Raw genomic sequence first — 15432 nt, 5'->3', positions numbered from 1 at the left:
ACTAACAGATCTCGGTGTCAGATTCTCAAAATAAATACTACGGGACTTACAGGACGTTACCATTATACTTGGATGATAGATTTTCACAGTAAAAGCCCTAATTTTTTTGTGTGTGGAATGTCCAGTATGCTTTAACCACAGACAAAATAAAAGATGGATATATCTTCCAGGTCGGAAAAACAAAGCCCATGTGGAAGTGTTGAATACTCTGAGAAGGTGATAACTTTCAAAAACACTTCCAGTTCTATAGAAGTCACAAAACTGCTTTCTAACTTGAACTCTGCCAACAGTTTCCTGCTGAGTTTAAAGGCTTGGCCACTCATGTGGGGTCGTATTGAATAATAATAATTTTTAATGAGTGTATTTTGTAAATCGTTGTCATATTATGTCTCAAAATAAATCTGTGGTGTGAAACCACAGCTCATTGGCAAACAATTTCTTAATCTCAAGTCCTTAGCCAATGAGCACAGTTTCACAGTCAGTCATCACATCACATCATTTTTCTTTTTCTTTTGGAAACCAAGATGGTGATAGCAAATCTCAAGGCTTCACAAACCGGTGGGTGATGTTATGGTAGCTATGTGCATCTTTTATACTCACTATGGCTTAAATGCATTTGAAATTTCCAAAATAAAAGCCCCCCCACTCAGGTATGTCAGACAGTGCCCCCCCAAAAAACCCCTAAAATAAATAAATAAATTAAGTCCCCCAATTTTAAAGAATGCTTTAAAATGTGCTTTTGAAAAATTAAAGCCACCACTTACTTGTTGAATATCATGAAATTGCTTTCACACTGAAGAATTTTCAAAACAAAACAAAAAACCCCACAACACAGTTTTATAACCTATGTCCCTCTTTTCTATGAAGTCTATGGACTAGGACACAGAGTTTAACATCGCTTAATTGATGTCATTTAAGGTATTTAATTAAAGAAAAAAAGATGTTCTGCCTAGCTAAGTCTTTCACAATACAACACTGTATCCATATTTTTCCTAATTGATAACATTATGATTTTCAGTATTGAAATTGTGCAGCTGTCATTTCACTATTTCACATATCTGGGATCACTGCTCTGTTCCTGAGGTTTCCTTCATTTTTTCCCTTTAAATGGATTCTGAGGGGAGCTTTTCCCTTATCGAGATTGAGAATCTAAAGAGAGGATGTTGGATGCTGTACAAACTGTAAAGCCCCTTAAGGCAAATGTGAATACAGAGAATAACATTTATGACAATGCTAAACCAGGAAAGAAAAACTATTGCGTCACTGTACCAACAGGAACTTAAAAAAATACAACAAACAATATATTTATAGTTTTGCAATTTTATTCATCAAGCGTCAGGTCTTGCATACAATCTGGCAGGTGTAAGAAAACTAACAATGTGGAGGAAATTACAAAAGAAAACAGAAATTTAGAGCGTGTGTGTAGAGAAAAAAAAGATCTGTCAGAATCAGATGAAGACCTGCAATCGGTTATTTTGAACGATCATCAAACTGCCTGAACAGAGAGGCTGCCATGTCAGATGTCGCTAATATGTGGTAGCGTTTAGTAAGAGCTTTCCCAGGCACTTCAGATAAAAGGCAAGACCCACTAAATCAATTCGCTATGAGGGACACATGAACACGCTGCTGCTTCCTAGGCTTTTACATCCTGCCCATTCACTTGCTTAATCCATCTTTTTTTTTCCCATCTCTCCACTCATCTTCTCATATTGCACTTATCACTGTCCATATCTAATATCTATATCCACATTCTCAATCCATTCATCTATTAAAACAAGGCGTTGTTTTACACAGAACTTGTTTCACATTCAAGTCCAGCGACCAACTTGTTTCATCATTAATGTGTACGTCATGTTTTTACCTTCGCTCTAACAATTCTGGTCATTTTATCATTTATAACTTAAAGCAGACCTATCATGCTTTTCCTTTTTGTTATGCATATGCCACTGTGCTAATGCCAAAACTTATAATAATGAGGTCACTGTTTTTGCAAGCAATTCATGTGAGCCAAAAACTCAGTTTTATACATGTCAGAGCCCACATATTCCTTATGTGGGCTTAAAGGGAAGGTCTGCACAAAGGTCACACATTTAAAAAAAGGCGTGAATCATGTAAAGCTACTTTAGCAGAGACCAAGACTAAAAAATATGAATTTGGAAATTTGCATAATAGGTCCTCTTTAATAAATTTGAATTCCCCAGTAGTATTTAAACCTCAATTTCTCAGATGCTTATGACCACTTGAACTCTAAATAAAACCCTGTGTCCATCAAGTGAATCAAAACAGACCACATTAGTGTTTTACGGCCAACTGAGCTCCATAAAGCTACTCCTGCACATGCTCACACATTAGAAATGAATGAAATGGTAGCATTAAGAGACAGCTGCAGTTCTTTTAAGTGCTGGTGTGCTGTTGTAGGAACGATAACGTAAGCGAGAAAGATATACGGTCAGTGACAGCAATGTGTGCCATGGTGGGGACCTTTTTTTTTTTTTTTTTTTTTTAAAGGTCTCGGAGTCAGACTCCAACTTTTTGTGGAATCATGTTTATCGCAGTAGATGTCACATAAAGGATATGTTCAGTCTGAAAAACTGGGGCTGCTTTATCCATATATTATTTTGGAGACAGCAGAATTCTTGTGGAAGAACTTATAAAGGGAGTATAGTGTAGTTTAACAGAGCTTTAGCACCTCTCTGTCGTTGATATTTGCAAACCCTGCCACATTTTTCCTTGTCAACACAGGCGCTCCTAAGTTTCTATGTTCTTTCTTCCATACACTAGTGAAATCATGTCTAGAGAAGAACGCACTTGGAGGATTTTTTCTCTGTGCTGCTGGTGATTTTCACCTGTTGACCTCTGGGGCCCTGACAAACAAACAGACGAAAAAATTACGTTACCGTCATACAGTATGTAGAGCATGCAAAATTACTCTTTATAGCGCTGCATTACTGATCTTGTGTTTTGGCTTACTGGCTTCTTGCTGGATTGTTGTAGTATGTCTCGTGCCAAAGCCAGAAAAGACTGCAGGACAGATAGATTGAAACACAGAAAGAGAGAAAATATAGGTCTGTTGCATATTAACACACAACAAACATTAACAAAAGAGCTATAATAAAACAAGCTCAATGTATGGAGAAACTGCTCACCTCCTCGACATTAATGCTGGACTTCGCACTGGTCTCAAAGAACCTGATGCCGTGATCTTTGGCCAACTGTTAACATTAGGAACAGAGATGGTTACAGGAGGACAGGATATGGGTAATAATCACTTCCTGGGTTTTATCTCGAGTAAATTTAGCAACTTTGACCATTTCCCAAGCATTCCTGTCCGCTAAAGTTTAACAGGGAGGAATCCATGCAATATTCTTTCTCAAAATGAAATCTTTGCAAAGTAGCCCCACAAATGATTAATTTTGAATCCATCTACTCATGTGTATCTTACCCTGGATGATAGTTTAACTACCATCAAAGTAAACCTACACCTCTGCTGTTTCATTACAAGTAAAAAAAACGCAAGCGACATCTTACCTTTTCTCCTGTCTCCTTGGAAACTTTCCGCTTTGTCTCAATGTCACACTTATTACCTAGTAACATCCGACTGACCCCAGCTGATGCATTCTGGGAAAGAGGGAATGTGATTAACTGATCAAAATGACTTCAACAAAGTGAAAGAGAGCACAGAGAGCAAAAACCTCAACAGAGACACTAATAGCAGCTGTTTGTCAGCAGAGCGGTTTCTCCCTTTAAACCAAGACCATTTCCCTGAAATGCTCCATTGCCATCTTTCCGCAGTTCGTCAGTGCTGCCGTCTACAGTTTGTTTACAGGCAAAACAAGCAAAACAAATCTCTCAGAGTCGCTGACAACTTGCGGGCCACAAATACATGAAATCATAACAGTTGCTTTATGAAAATGTGACTGAATCATTCATATGTTTAACAGCTGTGAACAGACTGAAAACAGCTATAAAAGCGATTTTCAGTTCAGCTCAGTTGTGATGCTTACATGAAAGTGTTTAAAAAAAACAAAAAGAAAATGAAGAAGGTAAGCAAGTGCCATGTATATCTGTAAACAATGACACTGGTTACGCATTTATAGCTATACTATGTTCTTAATTTTACTTGATGTAAAGATATTGAACACCACGTGTTTGCATATTGTCTGTTTAATTGGAATATTAAAATGGGCAGCATTCACTTATTGAAAAAGCTTCTTATAGTTTTGTAATTAGTCTCATTAGGTTTTATTTTTATTTCATTTTGAGTTTTTGCTTCTAAATCAGTTTAGTTTCAGTCGGTTTGCCCATTTCAGTTCATTTTTTATTTATGGAAAAGTTTCTATTCATTTCAGTTTTACTTTTAGTCTTTGTTATTATTCCTGTGTGTGGAGGGCATATGCCAGTGTCAATAAACACATCTCTCAAGGCAAGTTTTTATATCTTTTTTTAACCAAAGTAACACTCAAGTTCACAAAATCATTTGTTAGCTTTAGCTTGTTTCAAAAGTCTAGTTTTTATTTTACTTTAGTTAATTGATTTTTTTAACATCTAGTTTTAGTTCAGTTTTAATAATCTTGCTTCCTGCATTATCTTTAGTTTTTCTTGAATATCTGAGCAACATTAAAAATCCAACTAAGAGTTCCCGGGTGCGGTGCCTATCCCCAGCTGCCACTGGGTGGGCAGAGGTCCAGCATGGGGCTAACAAAAACACATATACACATGCTTGGTCAAATCTACACCTATGTCCAATTAACAACCATCGGTCAACCTTATTTCAAAGGACCAGAAATCTGTGGACTGTGGGAGAAAGCTGGAGCCACAGGGAGAAGATGTAAACTCCACACAGAAAGGTCCCAGTCGACCAGGAGGTTCAAAGCACCTTCTTGCTGTGAGACAACAGCGGTAACTTTCCTTTCATGTTATGCCCTTGTTAGCGTGGCTCCTAGCTGCTAGCCAGGACTTTAGAAAGTTTTACATTTATCTGAGGTCTCCCACACAGCGTGACACCTAGCCAACATGTGAGTAGAAAACCTCTTCAGTCCTTAATCAACTAAAAGTTTTACTTTGGTTGAAAAACATCATTAACAAAGTGAGCACAAGAGGCCATGCTGGATAGTTTTATGCTGGTTTATGAACAAGAAAGGTTATCCTGAGAACAATCCACATACATAATGGTGTAGAGATTACTGTTTCCTCAGTAGAAGATACAGGAATTTTGCTTCTTTGATTTAAATGAACTGACCAGATAAACTCATTAGCTTTGCAGTCTTGGTCTTTCCTAGTTATCTTTGTCACGGCTAATAGAAAACCGGCTTACTTCTCTGATGCTCTTCATCCAGTTCTGAATGTTTTCAAAGGACTTCTCGTCAGTGATGTCGTACACCAGGATGATGCCCTGATGAACAGAGAACAGACAGGAGAGAGAGCATTTACGGAGTCAGTCAAAGGTGCAGACTGAGCACAAAGAGGCAGTGATGTCAGCCTGATTATCCAGGCCTGATTGTCCTGGAGGCATACTGCGCTCACCATGGCTCCTCTGTAGTAGGCTGTTGTAATGGTCTTGAATCTCTCCTGCCCTGCTGTGTCCCTAGAAAAAGCACACACTTAGAATCAAAAAGGTGCTGCAAGGTCTTTAAAATACTTCTATCATATGAAAAAAACCTGGAGTATAGCAGAATGCAGAAAGATTCATTTGAGGTGAGACACTACAGGCTACAAGCTACAGGGTAAGTTTGCACTAACAGATACATTTTCCCACTAAAATACTTCCACTAAGAATTTTTTTTTTTGCATCACAGGTTTTCTGAAACTATGTGTTAATATCAAAATGTATAAATTTAAACTTTTACAGGTGAGAAATGTAAACATTCGATGAAGCCAGGATCAAAGTTCTTGTTTGTGTTTTGCTGGCATCCCAGAGCCGACGGTTTTTATAGAGGGGATTTTGGATCTCTCATTTTTTGTACTCCATAAATCAGAAAGATCTGTCAACAGTCATAAAAGGTTTATTTTCACCGTGTCTTCAGAAAAAAACTTCTATAAATTTGGTTCTGAATTATATATGAGCAAACCTCTCTTTAAAACAAGAAGAAAAACAGCAGAATAAAGAGAATCGCTCAGCAATGATTGGTGTCTGTAGGTGCTGCTGAAAAGGAGAGTTTAGGCTCTAAAATGAGGGGAAAAAATCATTTTTGAGAAACTGTTTTGTAAAAATCCATACGTTTCTTTGCTGTAATTGTAGACAGATTACCTGCATGCATTAAGAGGAATTTATAGCAAGATTAAACACATTTACATTTGTATTTCAAATACTTCCTTTATATTGATGTGAAAGAAGGAATCAAAACAGGCCAAATCTGACCAAAAAACCAACAAAAAATAAACGTGTTTTTGTCTGTGCTGGTATTTGACGCTGCTATATCTTCTCTAGCAGCACCCTTAAATGACATGGAGTAGCTCTCTGTGGTGGCCGTGTGTGATGGACTTGGACATGAACCCTGTCATAAAATCCTGATTTGGACAAGAAGAGGGAGGTTCCTCCTTCCTCTCAGGAAAACGAGCCGGAGGCAGTCAGAGGGCAGAGAAAGATAACTCAACAAATCAGGGTTTATCTGCCTCACCATATCACAAACCGTTTGCAGACAAACAACCACATGCCACTTCTTACCAGACTTGCAGTTTCACTTTCTTTCCATCCACTTCAATGGTTTTTACTTTAAAGTCGATTCCTGGGAGACAACAAGGGGGGGGGGGGGGGGGGGCAAAGACTGCATTAAATACCCCTATTGGAGACAAAAACTCATACATTGCAGTTGATATGAGTCACCCTCACTAAGGTGGCGACACTGAACATACACCCCCTACCCCCCAGGGTGTTGCCATCCACAAGCAGACATAAAGATCAGACATACAGACCTGCAAACTGCTACAGACTGCTGTGTTTTTGTGTTTTTCTGCTGGATGGACAAGCTGACAGACACATAGACAGTGCGGGGCAGAAGAGGGGGTTGACTGTGCAAAACTGTGCATGCCAGAAAGCCAGCCATTCTTCTGGGAACGTAGAGATGGTAAAAGAGATAGGAATGAGGGTGGGTGGACCCTCTGTGAGCCAAATGAGAGGAATGAGATCTGAGGGAGAGATGGGGGAGAGGGTCAGGGAAGAGAGAGCACACACATTCAGCAGGGAGAAAAGAAAAAAAAGGAGAGAGAGACTAAATAAAGAAAAAGAAAATAAGAGAGCGCAGACTAGTTGGGACATGAAAGCAGTCCGGGAAACCAGCTCTTACAGTAAACAGAGGCAAAACGGAGCTTGAAATGTCAGCAAACATTTGTCTTGCTCATATCCCAAGTTTCACAGAAGCCAATCATAAGCTGAAGCAGAAATGTCGCAGACTGTAATTCAAACATTAAACGTACCGATGGTGGAAATGTACGTAGAGTTGAAATTGTCCTCAGCAAAACGAATGATCAGACACGTTTTTCCCACTCCGCTGTCCCCGATGAGTAACAGTTTGAAAAGGAAATCATACTTTTTCGCCATGGTCGAAGTTGTTCTTCAAGCAGAAGTCAAAGCAGGAGCGGGGAAAGTTTGGTCTGTCTCTTCACCGGAGATCTTCTCATCCACCACCAAACGCGTTAAATCTAGATTTCTTTTCCTTGTGACTTAAAATAAGCAATCTCCTGCGAGTGGATCCTCTTCTTTTTCCTCTTTTCACTCTCAGACTTGTCACCGGTAAATTCCGATCCTCCTCCGTGTTGTGTTTGGACTGCGCAGGATAAAGTTGTACAGACTCTTTCAGATCAGCCCTCATGTATTAAAGTTTCATTCCGCTGCAATTAGAGAGTCGTTATTATCCCGTTTACAAGCATATCGGGGTGGAAACAAGTTTATCCAGTCTGCAGAAATACCACTTAAAAAAAAAGAAAACGGAACTTGCTGTCGGCCCCAATCCCACAGCAGCTACGTGTGGGAGAGCTTTATGGGAGTGAACGGTTCACAGTTCGCAGGCACTCACTCAGCACGGACACTAGGTGGCACCATTTGATCAGTAAACACGTGTGTATGGACCGATACAAGTGAAAAAGTTGGTTTAAACAACATGTGCTCTTTCCTTACATCCTCCATGAAATAAAATGATATTAATAAATCTATAATCTATAATCATGGGGTTTTCTTGTTGAGAAATGCTCTTGGATAACTCTAACAGCATTGCTCAACTTTGATTCCTTCTCAGTCATTTGATTATTAAAGGAAATAATCAGGAATTGAGGTTGAAGTAAAAAATATTCAAAAACAGTAAAATGCTGCTTAAAGTCCTTCTGCATTCATGTAATTCTCCCTCACTGAAGAGTACTTTTACTTAAACCTTTACTTAAGTAACATAATGCAGGGCCTTTACTTGGAGTACGTTTTAAGTGAATACTTTGTACCCTTAATAAGACAAAGCAATACAAAGCTAACATTGTTTATGAAGCTTAATCAAATAACAACTAATGTTCTACATCCCTGCAAGAAAGAGACTGTTGGATATCAGAGTCATCGTTTAAAATGTGACCACCAAGCATGAAAGTTGGCCTCGACAGAAGAATATATGTAAAATGACACTTTCTTAATTCTGCTCAGTGCTTTTGTAGCTCCAGTCTAACCTGCACCACCTACAGGAAGAGAAGCACACTGTAACTTTCCCCAGGTGTCACCTGCAGGTAACAACAGTTCCCCTCTGACTTTCTCGGGTGTTTATGTCTCTAGACCGGAGGTCATTTTAGTTCATACAGGCCGGACCACTAAAGCCAACTTAGATTTATTTATCTAATATCTCTGTTTGTGTGTTACCATCCAACCCTGCAGATCACAGCGGGTTCACAGAGGCACACTTTTTACATGTAAAGTATTTTGGAACATAACAAATTATATTTTTACTGTTCTTTATTTTCCACTCCTAGTGGATGCTGACATCATTACATTGAATTTATTTTACTGAGTGAAAAACAAACAAACAAACATGTTTTTAAAGACTTCTTTATAACGACACTTTGAAAAATCGTGCAGATGGTCGATTTGGGGCATTTGATAGCCCAGTCCTTGCTCCCCTGACTTATAACAAAAATTGTTAACTTGAGCATATTCAGACGGACACACTTAAGGATTTAAGCTCGCGTGTTTCACGTGTAGATGATGAGGGGTCTGACCTACTTTTCAACAATTCTAATTGTTGAAAAAAGTATTTAAATTACAGGATAATCGTCTGCTTTGTCAAGAAAACGCTATACAGTTAGAAGATTTAATCAAATGCGACAGAAAAACATGAAAATTGTATTCACGGTGTATTTACACGATTAAGTTATTTTCAAGCATTCATTTGATGTTATCTAACGAATAATTTCACGTAAACACCGACGAGTATTTTTATTTTTTCTTCCTCCAGGTCTTCCTCCCAGTCAGTCAGCAGTTTCCGGTACGTGGACAGCGGGTCTTTTTCCGGTGAGAGTCCAAACACGCAGACATGCCTGTAAGTAACAAAAGCGTCTTTGTACCTACTAACTTGCCTCAGTCGATAAAGTGTGCTTTTATAACGCGGTTAAAATATTTTACAGCTTAAAAAGTGCGTTTAAAAAAAATCCGTCAGCAGTTTTTTTTCCTTTAATGTAAACGTAAAGATGTGAACGAGCGCAATATGGCGAAACACGTGCTCAACGAGCAACCCACGAGGCTCGCTGACAGCACACGGTATCGCTTTAAGTCTCAGCATTGAGTGTATTTAACGTCTTTATTGGGGAGGAAGCTGGTTAATGTCGCGCATTAATGTTAGTCAGCAGTCTGATAACTGGGTGTCGTGCTCGTCTGATTACCTGTGACATATGTTGGGTGTTGTGGGGGTTAATTAAACTCTTAACGATGTTTCATCTGATTGCTTTTTTTTTAACGGCATCGCTGCGATTGCTTCAAGAGTATTCCGATAATTTCATTTTAACACTTTCCAGTTTCCTTATCCGAGAAGTGTATCGAGGTCTCGACCTTTGCCTCGCTGTAACTGAGGCCTACAACCGCAGCAGTTTAATTACATGTTAAAGCACCTTCCGGTTAATTTTTTTATTAATAATTTATTTATTTATTTTCAAAGCTCGTGTTTAAAATAAAATAAAATGAAAAAAAAAATGTTGCTTTCCTCCCCCAGCTCGCGAAGGATCTTTTGCACCCAACCCCCGAGCAGGAAAAGAGACGACACAAGAAAAAGCGTCTTGTTCAGAGTCCTAACTCCTATTTTATGGATGTCAAGTGTCCAGGTCAGTTTACTTATGAGTTGTACTTAAGATTTAAATGGAAACATGTCCACTAACAATAAGCACATTTGCTTGAGTTCTGCAGCTAATTGCAGTTTTAAATCAAAGTGGTGTATTTCCCATTTGTAAGTCATGGTGCAGGAGAAGTATTTATTTGGGTAATTTAATGTTTTGGAAAACCTTTGAGCACTTCTTCCACTCCTGTGCTACACTTGCCTTTATGTGTTGCCCTTTCATTGCTTCGTTAGTGATTGGGGTGTCAAGTAAGGCATACAGTGACGGTTGTGGCCGTTTGTGACATGAGCTTCAAGTGACTCTTCTACACAAACGGCTGCAACGACACACCAGTCATCAGGAGTACTCCTGACATCATCTTGTTGTTGTTGTTGTTTAACTGGTTTGTGTGCTGTTTGCAGGGTGCTACAAGATCACCACAGTCTTCAGTCATGCTCAGACTGTAGTTCTGTGTGTCGGCTGCTCCACGGTCCTGTGCCAGCCGACAGGAGGGAAAGCTCGCCTGACAGAAGGTACAGGGAAACCAGAAATCTCAACTATATGTGTAGAACTACACAAATGGCGAGAGGGGGGTGGTGCTTAAAGATTTAAATTTGGGATTCTTTTGGAGGATTCTCTAATGGCAACGATAGAGAGGGGAAACAACTTTTAAAAGCTTGTTTTTAAAAACATTTTCAGGAGTTTTTGTCTAAATCTAATATTTTTTGCATTTGATGCAAATTTAGACGGAAGCTACTTTTAGCTGCCCCCATGTTTGTTTCGGCAGAGTTGTGTTGGGTGGTGTTCTTCCTGATGTAATCTAGATTTGTCTCCCCTCTGGGGTGACGGTTGCTCTGGATTGGCACTACGTAAATAAAACTGAATTATATTTTAATGACCCAAGGCAGAAGCTTTTCCCTAAATCCCCAGATTTTGTGGCCGGAGATGAGTGGTCGAACTTGACTGTACACACGCTCAGTTACTCTTTCACATTTGCCTTTGTGTTGCCCTTTCATTGTTTTCTTCATGAACAGGGTGTCAACTAAGGCATACAGTAACTCTTGTGGTTGTGAGAGGAATTCATCATCACTGATCTATTCCTACACAATCGGCTGCAAGCACAACGTTTCATTTACACACATTTTATTTTATTTTTTTCAGATTAACAGGTAGGCCCAGTATAGATTTAAGGTGATAGGTCTCCTTTAAAGAGGACATGAAATGAAATGGGGAAAATCCAGCTGTTACCTGTAATATTTGGGTTTGTAAAGCACTGTATAAATGAGGAGCGATTGGAGGAGAGCCTGTTTGAGTCACCAGGCCGACAAGTTGGAGTTCAGCATTTCCAGCTTTTCCTCATCAGGCCGGGTGTACCGAGCTGTGCAGTCAAGCAAAGCAGATGTTCGCATGATGCGATCAGCACTTTTTTTTTGTGCAATAAAATATTTTCTTTTCCCAACACAGCCAAGCAGTTTATAATATTACTCTACACAAGTCACTACATGTGCGTCACACCAAAAACATAACTATTTCTTAACAAATGCAACTGGAAATCCCAACATTCATCAGCATGTACGCAGGGAAAAAATCTCCACCTTATAGTTTCCTTCACTTACATTTCCTCACTTCTAAACTGAAGTAATCCAGTCAGTGAGATGACGTGAGGAAAATACAAAAGATCTCCAAAAAGTATGGCATCTCTTCCTCTGAGCCTCGACTACTTTTTTTTTTTTTCTTCTTTTCCTTCCTTTTGCACACGTTGACCTATTTTCCCTGCAGACGTGATGGGATTCCTGGTCGTGCTTCGCTAAGAAACATAGTTATATTTGTGGTGTGTATGTAGTGGCCTGGATGTGCTTGGGAAGAGGGAAATTATTTTATTGCATAAAATAGCGCTGATCGCATCAGCTGATTGCACCGCTCAGCCCGACACCCGGCCCGATGAGGAAAAATCAGTTTCTGTTGGTCCGTTTAACAACCTGTCACCTGTATGTAAATTAGCCTTTATGTGTAGCGTTTCATGTCCTCGGGGTTCAAGGTTCAATTTTACTGATATTGTCATCGTCACAGCCACCCCACGCTGCTGTGGTAACAGGAGCTTCTTAGCAGGAACTCTGAGCAATAAAACCACGAGTGTGGTGGTGATTCAGCCTTTGTGAAGGCAGATGGTAGCATGAGCTTCACTGTTAGGTGAATGTCTTCTTGTTAGGGAGTCAGATTGGCCGTTTTTATAGGCTGTCGATATTTATGGAGGATTATAAGGTTATAATATAACCAAGACTTCTCTAAGTGTTTTATAATAAAGCTGTCTTGTTGATTTCTATCAGTGTCTGAGCCACAATCTCTCGCCTCTTTCTTTAGGATGCTCATTCAGGAGGAAACAGCACTAACCTGATCAGATGGGGTTCGACATCCTTGAGAAGAGTAAGAACTTGATGGACATCAAGTGACACTGCCATAGAACTGATGCAGGGAATGGGAATGGCTAAATCATGTAATATAAGAGGGAGTCTATCTACTTAATATGCAGAAAAATGCCTGGCCTTGTTGAGAGACCACCAACAGCTTATATGATTCATTGTTCACTTTAAATAAAGTTTCATTTGATAAATAATCTCATTAGGTATCTTTCAACTCACCATTTTATCTGGAAAAAACACAGCTTTTGTCCGCTGGCAACCCTTTAAAGATGACACGATGCATGTGGGGTTTCTGTTTGTCTTGCATTTGTTTGCATTACACCCTTCATCAACTAAGTAATGATTTACAGGAAGGTGTGGTCAGAGATGAGGCCCAGCACTAGATGCAAAGTTCCTCTGGAAACAAGGGGGCCAGCTCTAGAAAAGGAAGCAAACTGTGGCTACGTCTCAAGAAAGTTGACTTGACTGCAGAGTTTTCGTGTGTAAAAAGGGCACTCTGCATGAATAATTATTAATACATTTCTTGTGTCTTATGTTTTAATGCCACAGTGATGTCAGCACTATAAAGTAGGCGATGATGTCAGTGGCATCAGTGCAGGGTTCCCTCAGTCTGAATGAGGGTCTATTCAGGGAAGGACACTGTTTGCTCTGCTTTTTTTAAAAAAAAAAAAAGGAAGTTAATTAAATTTCAATGAACAGTGTGGTTGTGCATTTATGTGTGCTTGTGAGCTTTCTGTGCAAATGATCATGTGGGATGAATTCTTGTCAGGTTGTGAAAAATCAGTTGCTCTGAAAGGGCTGACACTGCAGGAGCAGGTTGTGGCCGCAGGTTACTCTCACCTGTGGTTTACGCTTGCGCGCACGTAGGCCCTGTGCACAGCCTCTGTGACAGCAGTGATTTGTACACTGAATAAATATGAAAATTAAATCAGGAGACGGAGGGATTTGATAACTTTGTTGTTGCTATGGTTACATTTTTATTGTCTTGCTTGTATTGGACACTAACAAATAAAATTATGGTAAACAGGAAATGAGATTCTGGTGTGGCTTGTGTTTATTGAATGATGAACACAGGATAAGATTTGTATTCTATATGATCTCTTTTTAATATTAATGTCACTATCACCATTCTAATTTAATATTTTATTCATACTTTTAATCATATAGTACCCTTATACCACCACTTTTTCACTATTCAAATATAAGGGGTTTAGATTTAATGTGTAGGCTTTTACAAAGGTGCAGTACTTTTTTATTTCACTTTTTTATTTAGCTTTTCTTGTTTGATAAGCTACTTGATACTAACCTATGAATCATTCAATCATAAAATGATACATAACCTGTGGGATTAACCAGTCATGTGTCTGCACAAAACAGACAGCTTTGCAAAGAACCAATTTTAAATAGCATGTTGTTACTAGCAGCAAGTTGAATACCCAATAACCAAATTTCCCTTGTGGGACAATTAAAGGATTATTCTATTCTATTCTAATGAACATGAAACATGCCAAAGATGACATCGTTTGAAAGGAATAAAATAGTATTTCTGCACCAATAAGGTGATTCCCAAAGACCTATCAGTCGTAATCTTGGCGTATCTGTCAGATACTACAGGCAAATTCTGATCCACCATGCAATACTGTTGTGAAAGCATCTTCAATGATCCCAAACAAACTGCCAATTTATTAGAAGCACCCGAATAAGAAAACACACAACAGAACATCATCATTCATGGATCGACCTCACCAGAGCGTACCGGTAGACCCCAACCGACATTTCAATAAATCGCTGCATCTATTTTCCATTTTCCTGGCAAAACAACTCACAAAAGCCCCAAACCTACATATCCAGGAAAATAAGTCCAGTAACTGAAAGCCTGTGGTTTTACCATACTGTCACACCTGAGCACAGTAATGATAAGCTTACTGGTTTACTGCAGGAGAACCCATGAATCTGACCACGAGGCTGTCATAAGGTCACTGACTATTTTGATGTATGTCTGCTCAGTGTAATTATACTGGGAGAGTGGAGACGGGGTCTGAACTCTACTCGGTGAGGTGGTGACATTCAGTGGATTCAGCTGTGGAAATCTACTCAAGAGAAAGTATGGCTGTCACTATGTGGTCATGTCATAAAAATAAATAGAAAAAGAAGAGCCAAACCTGTCCACGGCTGAAAAAGTTGTTTTAATAACAACTTCTCTGAACTACTGAAATTTAACACTAAATATTGATTTACTCAGAACCTCTTAACAGTAACAGGGAGAGAGAGAGGCTAGACTGACTTATTTCAGACAGGATAAACTGAGATTCTGCGCAAAAGCATGGTGTAAGACAAATAAGGATTACTTTGAACTGTGAGTCATGCAAAGCCACTCTAGTATAGCTCAAAAAATAAAACTATGGAGCAGAAAAAGAGCACCATAGGTTAACTCCAATGAATGTCCAGGTTGCTGAGTTTGGATACTTACCATATAACCTCAGTGTCACCAAAGAAATTTCTGCCCCTCACTTATGTCGGTCTCCAGACTGCAATCAATGAATGGATGAATGAGAGAGAATAATTAACTATTGTTTGGAGCTCAGGCATCCACTGAACACTGACCTATATTTGAAATTTTAACAGCAGGAATTTAAATGTTACATCCACAACAATTCCACTTCTTTCAGCTTCCAAAATGAGTGTTTACTCGAAACAATGGAAGCAGATAATGAATGTCTGTCAAAGAAATTACATGATG

The 15432-nt window shown here is 39.2% G+C and overlaps 2 protein-coding genes and 2 non-coding genes across 4 annotated transcripts; 3 read left to right on the top strand and 1 right to left on the bottom strand.

Annotated features, from left to right (window-relative positions):
* Positions 1 to 1304: 1304 nt before the first annotated feature.
* Positions 1305 to 7993, bottom strand: rab13 (RAB13, member RAS oncogene family). The gene is made up of 8 exons (XM_085473914.1): positions 7414 to 7993; positions 6665 to 6725; positions 5524 to 5584; positions 5315 to 5392; positions 3529 to 3618; positions 3147 to 3212; positions 2971 to 3021; positions 1305 to 2864 (listed from the first exon to the last, which is right to left on the bottom strand). The coding sequence occupies exons 1-8, from the start codon at positions 7535 to 7537 to the stop codon at positions 2793 to 2795; spliced, it is 603 nt and encodes a 200-aa protein (XP_085330040.1). The 5' UTR covers positions 7538 to 7993; the 3' UTR covers positions 1305 to 2792.
* Positions 7994 to 9440: 1447 nt separating this feature from the next.
* On the top strand, positions 9441 to 13728 carry rps27.2 (ribosomal protein S27, isoform 2). Its single transcript, XM_085473913.1, has 4 exons — positions 9441 to 9506; positions 10173 to 10281; positions 10695 to 10805; positions 12634 to 13728. The coding sequence occupies exons 1-4, from the start codon at positions 9501 to 9503 to the stop codon at positions 12660 to 12662; spliced, it is 255 nt and encodes an 84-aa protein (XP_085330039.1). The 5' UTR covers positions 9441 to 9500; the 3' UTR covers positions 12663 to 13728.
* Positions 10492 to 10623, top strand: LOC146698670 (small nucleolar RNA SNORA13). The gene has a single exon (XR_014923060.1). It is a non-coding gene; the product is annotated as a small nucleolar RNA SNORA13 (small nucleolar RNA).
* On the top strand, positions 11267 to 11398 carry LOC146698669 (small nucleolar RNA SNORA13). The gene has a single exon (XR_014923068.1). It is a non-coding gene; the product is annotated as a small nucleolar RNA SNORA13 (small nucleolar RNA).
* Positions 13729 to 15432: the final 1704 nt, after the last annotated feature.

Source organism: Copadichromis virginalis, linkage group LG11 (genome assembly GCF_057382275.1).
Source record: "Copadichromis virginalis isolate Kocher_CV1m ecotype Utaka linkage group LG11, C_Virginalis_male_GT1.1, whole genome shotgun sequence".
Lineage (NCBI taxonomy): Eukaryota > Metazoa > Chordata > Actinopteri > Cichliformes > Cichlidae > Copadichromis > Copadichromis virginalis.
The sequence above is the reverse complement of the archived record's forward strand: the minus strand, read 5'-3'. Positions and strand labels throughout refer to the sequence as shown.

Coding starts and splice junctions, on each gene's coding strand:
- rab13 (XM_085473914.1), bottom strand. CDS start 7,537: ATGGCGAAAAAGTATGATTTCCTTTTCAAACTGTTACTCATCGGGGAC. Junction 5,585..6,664: donor AAAGTGAAACTGCAAGTCTG/GTAAGAAGTGGC, acceptor TGCTTTTTCTAG/GGACACAGCAGGGCAGGAGA. Junction 2,865..2,970: donor AACAATCCAGCAAGAAGCCA/GTAAGCCAAAAC, acceptor TTTGTTTGTCAG/GGCCCCAGAGGTCAACAGGT.
- rps27.2 (XM_085473913.1), top strand. Junction 10,282..10,694: donor TATGGATGTCAAGTGTCCAG/GTCAGTTTACTT, acceptor TGCTGTTTGCAG/GGTGCTACAAGATCACCACA. Junction 10,806..12,633: donor GAAAGCTCGCCTGACAGAAG/GTACAGGGAAAC, acceptor CTCTTTCTTTAG/GATGCTCATTCAGGAGGAAA.